The 12,316-nt window shown below is 41.0% G+C and overlaps 1 protein-coding gene across 3 annotated transcripts in view; it reads left to right on the top strand.

Annotated features, from left to right (window-relative positions):
* The window catches only part of ACO1 (aconitase 1), a 68,001-nt gene that overhangs the window by 37,392 nt on the left and 18,293 nt on the right, over positions 1–12,316 (top strand). For all 3 annotated transcript variants that reach the window (XM_019033956.4, XM_063696275.1, XM_063696274.1), the window contains 8 exons: positions 1,564–1,664; positions 2,794–2,910; positions 4,089–4,248; positions 5,549–5,684; positions 7,680–7,764; positions 8,669–8,825; positions 9,995–10,119; positions 12,001–12,105. In XM_019033956.4, coding sequence (XP_018889501.2) covers positions 1,564–1,664; positions 2,794–2,910; positions 4,089–4,248; positions 5,549–5,684; positions 7,680–7,764; positions 8,669–8,825; positions 9,995–10,119; positions 12,001–12,105 — 986 coding nt within the window. The remainder of the gene's footprint in view (positions 1–1,563; positions 1,665–2,793; positions 2,911–4,088; positions 4,249–5,548; positions 5,685–7,679; positions 7,765–8,668; positions 8,826–9,994; positions 10,120–12,000; positions 12,106–12,316) is intronic.

Here is a 12,316-nt window from a genome sequence, read left to right on the forward strand (position 1 = left end):
AAAGAAAAAAGAAAAGAAATGAGAGTGTGATGTGATAATGAGAAAGAAAGGGGAGGTGGCTGAAGTACCCCAGAGGTGCTTGCACAGATCTCTGGATGAAGTGAAGGGACAGCCATGGGAAGGGTTTCATGAGAATCTTACAGACTCCAAATAAATCTTAGTCTTCTGCCGTAGCCTGAGGAAATTCCTCTAGAAATAGTAAAGATTGTCATGAAAAAGTTTATTTAAAAAAGTGTTTATTAAATATAAACACATTGAAATTGATTAAAACGTCTTTGTTCCCCCAAAGGATTTTAAGTGAAAAAGATAACTAAAAGAACAGAATAAATAATTGAGGGAATCAACCTAAAGAAAGAGAGGGATAGTGTGCTGGGTAGAGGGATAAAAGCTGTGAGATGGATCTAGAGGGAAGGTTAGTTGGTTAGTTCCCGTGGTGCTGCAGGTGGCCATTATACTTCTTGGTAATCCATTGCCAAATTTGTAACATCTATTAAATTGAAACAAACATATTGCTTCAGAATAGTGTAGCCCTTTCTCATAGTAAACCCTAAGAGAGATTTCTCCTGTTCATCTTCATGAAGAGCATGGCATGGGTTGTAGTGAACAGCGGGCTCAACAACAGGTCAGGACAAATACATTAGTGAAGCTCATACAGCTGTCTTTTATGACGTCTGTGCTGAGAGCCAATGACGTTTACAGTTCAGCTAAAACAAATAGACAAACAAAAGTTCTGATCAGTGGTAGGATCAGCCAAAGGATAAAACCTTCTGTTTCTAACCATCAGAGAAATTGTGGACTGCATGTCCGTTGGGCATACTTCATGAGTATTATCTCCTACCCCGGGATCTTGATAAAAGTTAAATAGCAGAGGGTTCAAGGTCATATTCCTGGTGATGCAGCATCGTGAGTTAAGACTGAACTTCTGGGTCAAGCTCAGGTTTGGATTTTGGTTCTGCCGTTTACTGGCTGTGTTACATGAGAAAGTTACTTAGTCTTCTTGAGCCGCCATTTCCTTATCCATAAATGAGAATAATAATTGTACTTGTATCATAAGACTATGATAAAGGATTAGAGATTGAGGTAATACATTTAAAATGTTTAGGACACAGTGCCCAGAAAGTGCTCAGTAGCCAGTGGTTTCAGGTGGGGTTGGGATGGGTTTTAATTTTAACGGTAATCATGTGGAATGCTGAGTCCTTGTGGCCAGTTGAAGGCAAATGCCTAGGTGTGCTTTCACAATTAGCTCAGGTGTAAGATTCTCCTAATTAAAGGCTATACCCCAAAAGAGGCGGGTTATCTATAGGTAGAACCAGAATCTTTTTCAGAAAACAGTCACTTTGATAGGACCAGCACATTCATTAATGGCCCCTAATAAAAAGCAGCATCAGTGGAAGAGTCAAACCATTAGCCTGGGAAGCCGAAAAATCGACAGAGCTGTTGGTGTGTGTGTAAGTGCAGCATATGTTGCGTACTTACATAATTGCTAATGGAAGTATCAGTTTATAAACTTCAACCAGGAAATACTAACCTATGTTACTTGTTACTCCTTAAAATGCCTTTTAGGTCGTGATGAAGAAAAATTAAAGTACATTAAAAAATATCTTCAGGCTGTAGGAATGTTTCGAGATTTCAATGACCCTTCTCAAGACCCAGACTTCACCCAGGTATGAGAGTGCCTTCCACTGTGCATGTATTTCCTCTTCCTCAAGGCTGCGATTTTAGTGGTGTTTTTTCTTGGGGGAATGCGCTAGTAGGAAATTAGTCACTGCCAAGGCATTACAAGAGAACGGAGTTTTAAAAGGTTGAAAAACCAAAAGGATAAGGCAGTTGTAAACATAACAGAATAATATAACTTCTTACATTCCTACTGGCTTAATAATTGTAGGTTAAGTGTGCTCCCCTATTTGAACTACTGATTCACACCTCTTAATGTGGAAGACCACTGAAAGACTTTGCTAAAGGAATAAGAATGATACAATGGACTTTGGGGACTCAGGGGAAAGGGTGGGAGGGAGGTGAAGGATAAAAGATTACACATTTGGGTACAGTGTACACTGCTCAGGTGATGGATGCACCAAAACCTCAGAAATCACCGCTAAAGAACTTATTCATGTAACCAAACACCACCTGTTCCCCAAAAATCTATTGAAATATAAAGAAAAATAAAGAGACTTCACTAGTGGAACAAGAGCTGTTTAAAGGCTAAACCATCATTATTACAGACCTAGAAAGAAGTGAAGGTACAAACATGTCAGTAAACTGAATCCATGTTTTTCTAGACAACAAGGTAAACTAGACCTGTGACCCATGTTTGGTTTCTTAATACATTGAGGAAAGGAAATGTTCAGTTAGACTAAGGCCCATTTCCTGGTGTTGATAACTTAACGGCTGCATCCCTCCGAAATCACCTTAGAAGTGTAATGGTTTATGTATGATTTCAATAGAAAACCCACCTTCGGCCTAACTTAGCCATATAAAACGCGATGAGCTGCCTCCAAGGATGGGCGAGTGGAGGACACTGGGCGTCTGCAGCACCCACCCTGTTCTTTCTGAGAGGTGGCAAGGCTGCCTGCCTGTCTCCTGCTACTTAAGTGCCCATCATGATCTTGGGAAATTAATCACTTAAGATTAATTAAGAGGATTAAGAGAAACACTGGCTTCCTTGTTTTTGAATGTGGTAGTTTATTTGCTTATTTTTATGGTTGTCATGTTTTAAATTCTCTGACATGCTTTGGGTTTCCTCTTTGTGGGTATAATGTAAATTCTATAATTTCTTTTCTTTGGGGTCAACAGGTTGTGGAATTAGATTTGAAAACAGTAGTGCCTTGCTGTAGTGGACCCAAAAGGCCTCAGGACAAAGTTGCTGTGTCCGACATGAAAAAGGACTTTGAGAGCTGCCTTGGAGCCAAGGTAGGGGCCTGCGGGAAGAGGTTGAATCCTCTCAACGCTACCTCTTGCCTGGTTACTCAGTGTCCAGGCTTTCATCCCACTTGACATGAATCTTCCTGTAGCATGAAGCTTGCGGGTGTTTATTCTCCCTTCTGAAGTCCTTAATGACTTCCTCCATTAGTCACGAGCCAAGCAGCAAGAGCCATCATAAACACAACTCAACCCACCTTTTTAAGCATGTCTGCTTTTTGCAGGACCCTCACCACACTGTTTACTCTACTCACCCGAGGTTTTCTAGCTGTTGCACCTTTGTGCGTGCCCCTCCCTGCCTGAAAGTCTCTTCTCCAACTCATATTACTCTGTTCTGTGAACTCCATAAAACTTGGTTCAGATACCAGCTACTCTGCATTGGGTTCTCACAATCTCATAGCAGAAAGTCCCCTTTCCCTTATTGGACACTTCATGGTGCTTGGTCTGAAATACTTTGATAGCATTCCATATTCTTTAACTTACATTGTTGGTACTTTATTTGCATGTATGATTTCCGTTGCTAGACTGTACGTGTGAGAACAGGATTTGTGTCTGAATCACCTTGGGAGCCCGCAAGGTACCTAGCACAGTATCTTACATGCAGTAGATTTTCAATGAACATTTCCCAAAAGAATGATTAAGATGTATGATTGATTTTATCTGTGAGACACCAGTATTATGCCAAATATTCAGCTGTACTTTGTTTGCGTTGTTGATCATGATTAACTGAGTCTGGTCAAAATAGCGCCTTTTTCTAAATTTCCGTAAGGTTAGAATCCATAGTCTTAATCAGTCCATATCCATTAAACTGTACAATAATGTCATTGAGTTCAATTTAGACTAACTTTAAATTTGTAGTTTTAGCATTTACATTTTTGAGGTGGGAAGGAAGTAATTGTTACTAATTTCAGTGCAGAGTAAGACTCAGATATCATGACTGCTTTTTGTAAAGATTTCAAACGAGTAATTTTTCTGTAGCATTTCAGAGTTTACTTGCAGAGATACTTATGCTTTTGTTAAGAATTGGCCTTTAAAATTATAGTTACCAAAGTATTCCTTCTTCTCAAGTGAGAACTGTTGACTATATGTATGTTTTTTCCTCTAGCCAGATATATGTATATCTTATATAAATATATTCCTATATAATATATATATTTTTCTTCCTTTAGCAAGGATTTAAAGGATTCCAAGTTGCTCCTGAACATCATAATGACCATAAGACCTTTATCCATGATAACACTGAATTCACCCTTGCTCATGGTTCTGTGGTCATTGCTGCCATTACTAGCTGCACAAACACCAGTAATCCGTCTGTGATGTTAGGGGCAGGTAAGTGCATTTGACTCCATCCTCGTGGTCATACATGTGTGTAGGTGGAAATAGCCCGAGACAGGGCCCAGGGCCTTGGCGGAGTTGTACATGTAGTTCCCTGAACCTCGTCTTTTCCAGATACAGATATTTATTGGCCCATAAATATCTACACAATAAATAGTGTCCAAAGCAAAGTTTTTAAAATAGAATGCACACTGCATAATAGTCTGTCTTGAGAATTAACACAGAAAATAAGTAGAGGAAAGCAAAGGAAGCTGGATTTCTGGGAAAGCCTACATTCTTGTGTCAGACTTTGGAAGAAAAATAAAGTGTTATCACAGACTTTGTTCTCCGTGAAACCCCTGAGCAGTAGGATTGAGTTCTGACGTGAATGCTGGGAGGTGTTTCTGAATGAGGGCACAGGGCACTGGCTGATAAAACCTGGGGCCACTGACCTGTTTTGCAATTCTGGTTGAGTTGTTAATATTTACATATGTGGTTTCCCTACTATAAGGTCTCTTTAGTTTCCAAGTTTTTAGTCATCCCCAAAGCTCCTCTTATATCCATCCACAGACCAGACAGTGTCAGCAGTTCCTTTTTATGAAGCAGACACGGGCGTTAGGAAAGCCTTCTTTGCCTGAGTCCGTGTATTGCCACCTAAGCTTTCCTTGTCTGGTCTGGAGCAAACCAGTCTTCTGTAGACAAGTTACCAGCTTGTCTGTGGCTTTTTGTCCCCTCATGTCCCCACCCCCACTGCTCATGTTTTTGCTACTTCTGTGATACTTCCTAAGACAGAGCACCCAGTGTTCCAGTAGCAGTCTCTGTATCTGCCAAAGTCCAGCAGATCCTCCACTTCAAGATATATCTGAACACTCGATTTTTACTTCTTGGCTGACCGTTCCTTGCCAGCCAGCACACAGTTGATATAGTTTCAGAAAGGGCTCCTTCAATGATGATTTTCATCCAAATAAAACATAATTAGAAAGATCATTTTCCCTCTAAAAAAATTAAAAACTCATTTTGTAATATATTCCTAAATGGTTTTACATTTATCTCTTTAAAAAAAAAGTAAGCAAATCTCTTTCTTCATTTCCTTGCCTAGTTCTGAGTTTACTGCATACATCTAAATGACCGTTGGCCAGGGAGCCTTTAGATTTCTGTTTGGCAGCAGAAACAGCAGATAGTGCCAACATGAAGGGAGCGTGGTCAGGTGGTGGCAGGAAATGCAGACTGAAGAAAATCAGGCTCTTTTCTGAAGTGTGCCTGGCACCTAGAGCAGGCAGCCTCCCACACTGCATCTGTGTTTACCATTTCACAGGATTGTTAGCAAAGAAAGCTGTGGATGCTGGCCTGAACGTGATGCCTTACATCAAAACTAGCCTGTCTCCTGGGAGTGGCGTGGTCACCTACTACCTACAAGAGAGCGGAGTCATGCCTTATCTGTCTCAGCTTGGGTGAGGGAGAGTTTTCTTTTGCACCATTGCTTTTGTTGAATTGTATCCCTCATGTATCTTGCTGTGTCACCTTGTAACAGATGTGAGATTATCTGATGATATCAAATTGCATAGTCGTTTATCAGTTGGTAGTTAGACTTAAACCCTTACGTTCCATCTAAAGAGGGCCCGCTTGCCCTCTAGGGCACCTACCATGAATGGAGTTTGCAGGACTGGAAGTTGCTTTGGTTGAGTCAGTGAATGAGTGGAGAGTGAATGTGAAGGCCTAGGACATTACCGCACACTACTGTTGACTTTATAAACGCTGGACACTTAGGCTACACTAACTTAATAAAAAAAAGTTTCTTTCTTCAATAATGTAAACCGTAGCTTACTTTTATTTTACAAACTTTTAAGTTTATTGAAACTCTTGACTCTTAAAACACTTAGCTTAAAACAAACATATTGTATAGCTGTTCCAAAATATTTTCTTTATATCTTTATTTCGTAAGTTTTTTCCTATTTTTGAAGTTTTTATTTTTTTACTTTTTAAACTTTTTTGTTAAAAACCAAGACAGGCTGGACCCAGTAGCTCACACCTGTAATATCAGTGCTTTGGGAGGCCAGGGCAAGAGGATTGCTTCAAGCCAGGAGTTTGAAACTAGCCAGGGCAACATAGTGGGACCCCTGTTTCTACAAAAAAAAAAAATGTAAAGCAATTAGCCGGGCATGGTGGTGCATGCCTGTAGTCCCAGCTACTCGGGAGGCTGAGGCTGCAGGATGGCTTGAGCCCAGGAGTTTGAGGTTGCAGTGAGCTATGATCACGCCACTGTACTCCAGTTTGGGTGACAGCAAGACCTTGTCTCAAAAAAAAAAAAAAAAAAAACCTAAGAGATAAACACACACTTTAGGCCTACACCGGGTCAGGATTGTCAGTATTACTGTCTTCTACCTCCACATCTGTCCCACTGGAAGGTCTTCAGGGGCAATAACATCCATGGAGCTGTCATCTCCTATGATAATAATGCCTTCTGGAATACTTCCTGAAGAAACTTCCTGAGGCTGTTTTACACTTAACTGGTTTGCTTTTTTTTTTTTAAATAAATAAAAGAGTACACTCTAAAAGAACAATAAAAAGTCAGCGTGGCCAGGCGCGGTGGCTCATGCCTGTAATCCCAGCACTTTGGGAGGCCAAGGCAGGCAGATCATGAGATCAGGAGATCGAGACCATCCTGGCTAACACGGTGAAACCCCGTCTCTACTAAAAATACAAAAAAACAAAATTAGCCGGGCGTGGTGGTGGGCGCCTGTAATCCCAGCTACTTGGGAGGCTGAGGCAGGAGAATGGCATGAACCTGGGAGGCGGAGCTTGCAGTGAGCAGAGATAGCGCCACTGCACTCCAGCCTGGGCAACAGAGCGAGACTCCGTCTCAAAAAAAAAAAGTCAGTGTGAGTTTGTTTATACCAGCATCATCATAAACAAGAAATGCCTTGCACTGTGACATCACGATGGCTACAGCATCACTAGGTGATAGGAATTTTTCAGCTATATACCACATATACATTTGGGTATATGTGGTCTATCACTAACAGAAATATTGTGCAGTGCATGAATGTATTCATTGCCAAATACGCTTTCTCCAATTTCCATATTATTCCTGACTTATGACATATATTTTATTCATGTGCCTCATAAAATTCAAATCTCCTTAGGATTATACAATAATAGTAGTTAATGAAGATATGGCATATATGATTTCAAATTTTTTAAATTGTTGCTCATTCAATTTGATTCCTTTTTATAAGTTAAAAATATGAATAGTATTCTTATGTTATATATCAGAATGCTCTCAAGAATGAAACTTTTAGAAATAGCACTATACTGAACTTAGTTCATGCACTGCAATTCCTTTTTGAACAGTGGTCTCTGGAAACTGTGGCCAGCAGAAGGGCTCACTGAAAGTTATTCTTTTTTTTTTTTTTTTTTTTTTTTTGTGCTTCTCTCTTGGTGTCTAGGTTTGACGTGGTGGGCTATGGCTGCATGACCTGCATTGGCAACAGTGGGCCTTTACCTGAACCTGTGGTAGAAGCCATCACACAGGTAATTGCAGAGGTGCCTGTAGGTCTTCAGAGCAGTTGTTTCTTTTCATGTAACGTGACAAAAATGCTGATATTTTCAAGAAGGTCCATGGAATCAGGGGATGTGGTTTAGAGTATGATCTTTTGAGTTTGGTTAAAATTACTAGCTGGGTAACCTTGGGCAAGTTAATTAACCTATCTGTGCCTGGGTTTTCACAACTGTATATTGGAGATGATAATGGTATCTATTTTATAGAGTTGTGAGAATTAAGATGATGATAAACATAAGTCACTTAGTGCAGTGTCTGGCACTCAAGTGCTCAGTACTTGCTGGTTTTCACTACAAAGAGCTCTACAGTTGTTTGTTATAGGTATTGGGTTAGTGCAAAAGTAACTGGGATTTTTGCCATTTCAGTGACGAAGACCACAATTACTTTTGCACCAAGCCAAATAATTTGAAAATTGGTTCAAAGTGAGACAAGTCTCCACACAAATGAATCTAAACTAAATTGCTTTGGCTTGATTTTTATCCCCAAAATGCTGAACCTTGAAAGATATTATTTGGTTTGCTTTGCATTAATTACAGAATCTACGTAAGTCATTGTGACTTCCTTTAACTATCAACTGTTAGGTCTTTCCCACCTGTTCTTGGGCCCCAGGCAGCAATAACTAGTATGTTGCCTTCTGACTACCTGATATTTTCTCGTGAGCAGAAATCACTAAACATGTCTCTGCTTCCTTTGACCCAGAGTATCTCCCATGGGGACACCCCGGTGTACCCTTCTCCCCTCTAGTGGGAGAGAACCAAGTGAAAGGGCAGCTTAAAGGACTGTATCCTTGCGATGTGGAAACTCTTGCCAATGGTCTGAGACAAGAAGCCTAGTCAGTATCTTTTAGTGACCTGATTTTTCTCTTGCCTTACACAGGGAGACCTTGTAGCTGTTGGAGTACTATCTGGAAACAGGAATTTTGAAGGTCGAGTTCACCCCAACACCCGGGCCAACTATTTAGCCTCTCCCCCCTTAGTAATAGCATATGCAATTGCTGGAACCATCAGAATCGACTTTGAGAAAGAGCCATTGGGTAAGATTTTGTTTGTGCGGCCATAATTTTTTTCCAGTGAATTCAGAAATATTACTAGAAGAAACTGCTTTCCTCAGTAAGAAATGAAGCATAGAGCCTCCAGGGATAAGACAAAGAAGAGAATCATTTCTTTATTCCCCAGTATACAGCTAAGACTTAACTACAGTAGTTAAAACAAGAATCTACTGAGGGTAAAGGATAACGAAAGGAAAATAGGTGCCAAAAGGAATAGACATCTTGCTATTCTGGTTTCTTCTGTAGTTCCTCCCTTTCTAGCTCTCACTTTAATGATAGGCATTGTTTTAATATATACTCTGTAGAAACATACTGCAGATATTTCAACTTCTCAGAATTCCAAAGAAATGATACATCATTTCCTTTCCTCAGATCAGCTTGCTTGCTCTGCCTGCCTCAATCTATTCTAAGCCGAATAGATAATATGAAAACAATGCCTCTGAAATTTACTTTTAGGAAATCATAACTTTAGACGTACAGTTGATCCTCGTTATTTGTGAGTTCTATGTTTGCAGATTTGCATAGTCACTAAAATGTATTTTAACCCCCAAATCAATATCTGTAGTATGTTCACGGTCATTCACAGATCAGCACAAAGGGGTGAAAACTTTATATCACTCAACACACACGTTCTTTGCTGAGATCTGACAATGCGTCACTCTGACTTCTTGTTTCAGCTCTCCTGCGATATATAAGGATCCTTTTCTTGGTCTACTTAGTGCCATGCTTTTTGCATTTTTGTGCTTTTTATGGTGATTTCGCTGTTCAAAATGGCCCTTGAGCATAGTCCTGAAGTGCTTCTGGTGTTCTTGAGGACAAGCCAACTGTGATGCGCATTGTGTTTAGATAGGCTTCATTCAGAAGAGTTATAGTGCTGTTGGCTGGAAGTTCAATGTCAGTGAGTCAACAATTTCTATTAAATAAGGTGAATAATAAACCTCACATGAAGCAAGGTTATGTATTGATTGGTGACCAGAGGCTTGCAGGAACCTAACCCTGTATTTCCTCCAGTGGCAGTGATTCCGTATCCACTCATTCAGTGTTCACACGGGCTTTATAGAACATAACTACCGAGGAGAACGAGGCTTGACTCTGTATAATCATGAAAATTGCATATTAGAAAGTTTTCTCATTAATAAACATTTTTTCCCCAGGAGTAAATGCAAAGGGACAGCAGGTATTTCTGAAAGATATCTGGCCGACTAGAGACGAGATCCAGGCAGTGGAGCGTCAGTATGTCATCCCGGGGATGTTTAAGGAAGTCTATCAGAAAATAGAGGTGAGGTCCCACACTGCCCTTCCCACCCCAGAGGATCTAAGGGAAAGCTGCTCCCTTTGTGTCCTGTCTGCAGACCTCAAGGCTAACGGGAGTATAAACTATATAAAGTAACATTTATTTCTTCAGATAACTGGGGAGGTGGTTCTCCGTCATTTTTCTCCTGTGACTCGCATTTTTACAAACCCCACCTCCCCCAGATGTTCCCAGATTTGGACAAGTCGGTGACAGCCTAGAGAAGAAAGGCCTCAGGTTCAGCTCTCCAAAACCCCATGCCTTTCTTGGACACCCAGAGGTGTGTGTCAGCTGTGGCGAGGACCCCTGGTGGTCACTATATTGTGTCACTAAGTGGAGTCCATTGGTTGAATGCACCTCTCAGAATGCATTTTTGCACACTTAAAAATAAAAAAATTAAGGCCACTCAGTCAGAAGTGCCAAACTACTGAAATAAAATTTTCCGTACATTTTACAAATAGGAGGAAATGTGTGGGGCTCAGCATTATATTCTGAGACTCTTGGATATTATTCCTTTCCCCGCCTTCTGCATTCAACTGACCCAAGGGCTTCTGACTGCGGCTGGTGGTTTAAATGAGAGTAGAACTGTCTAGGGGAAAGGGTGATGTGGGTGTGATGTTCACACACTGCACTCTTCACAAGGTGCTCCTTGGGAGACGGTGTTAGGGAGCTTGGCAGGCATTATGTTAAATGCCTTCCTCCAAAGGCCGAGTTAATGGACCTGTGGACAGAATTCAAACCAATTTTAATGCATAGCTGCTGTCATTTGCTACCCAGTGTTTGTGTGACCTGGAAGGCCACTTCCCAAAACACTCAGAGAGTAATTTCCCCTTTGGTACAATCTGGATTATTATTTCGTAAGTTATTGATAAGCATATGCATTAGTTATCTATTGCTATGTAACAGATTACCCCAAAATATAGTGAGTTGAAACAACAACATATATTGTCTCCCATTTTCTGTGGGTCAAGAATCCAGGCACAGCTTCACTGTGTACTTTCACAGGGTTCCAATAAGATGTCATCTGGGGCTGCAGTCTCTGGAGGAGGGTCCACTTAGGCTCACTCATGTGGCTATTGGCAGGATCAAGTTCCTCAAGGGCTGTTGCACTGAGGTCCTCCGTTTCTCACTGGCTGTTCGCTAGAAGCCTCCCTCAGCACCTTGCTATGAGGGTCTCTTCACGACTAACACATGGTAGCTGGCTTCCATCAGAGCAAGAGAGCAAGAGAGTCAGAAGGCAGGTCTCAATAACCTAATCTAGGAGATAGTCACTAGCTTCAGCCCACACTCAACAGGAGGGGGTCAACTAAGGATGTGAATCCCAGGAGGCAGGATCCCTCCTGCCATCCTAGAAGCTGCCTATCATGGTGCATATGTATGTTGTTGTTTGTTTTTCAGAGACCAGGTCTTGCTTTGTCACCCAGGCTGGAGTGCAGTAGTGTCATCATAGCTCACTGCCACCTCAAATTCCTGAGCTCAAGCAATCCTCCCATCTCAGCCTCTCGAGTAGCTCGGACTACAGGCACATGCCACCACACCCAGACAATTTTTTTTTTATTTTTGTAGAGACATGGTTTTGCCATCTTGCCCAGGCTGGTCTTGAGCTGCTGGGCTCAAGCCATCCTCCCACCTCAGCCTCCCTAAGTAATGGGATTAATAGATGTGAGCTACCACGCCCAGCCCACAGTGTCTATGGATTTTTAAGTTACTTAGCATGACCCCCTATTAGTATAAAGGAACTCTTGTATGTGGCTATTGAGAATAAAAATGGTTCTTAGTGTATCTTTTAGCTTGAATGTATGTTTTGTGTTTGCATATTAAATTTTCTCTAGAATGGGATGTGATTAGATCTGCCTTTTCTTTTTTAAGACTGTGAATGAAAGCTGGAATGCCTTAGCAACCCCATCAGATAAGCTGTTTTTCTGGAATTCCAAATCTACATATATCAAATCACCACCATTCTTTGAAAACCTGGTATGGCTTTTTATTTTTTAATAAAATGAATTCTTTGAAGGGTTTCTTTCCTAATAATATCTACTTTATTACCCCATGCTCTTGCTTTGACTACCCATTTTATTAAAACCTTTGCAAACCCAAGCAGATATTGCCGGGGAAAGTTTTGGGAGGCTGGGATATTTGGCTGCTGTGGGTCTATAGTTTCTCTATGCAGGGGTTCTGCGTGGAT

The sequence above is a fragment of the Gorilla gorilla genome, chromosome 13 (assembly GCF_029281585.2).
Source record: "Gorilla gorilla gorilla isolate KB3781 chromosome 13, NHGRI_mGorGor1-v2.1_pri, whole genome shotgun sequence".
NCBI classification, from domain to species: Eukaryota; Metazoa; Chordata; class Mammalia; order Primates; family Hominidae; genus Gorilla; species Gorilla gorilla.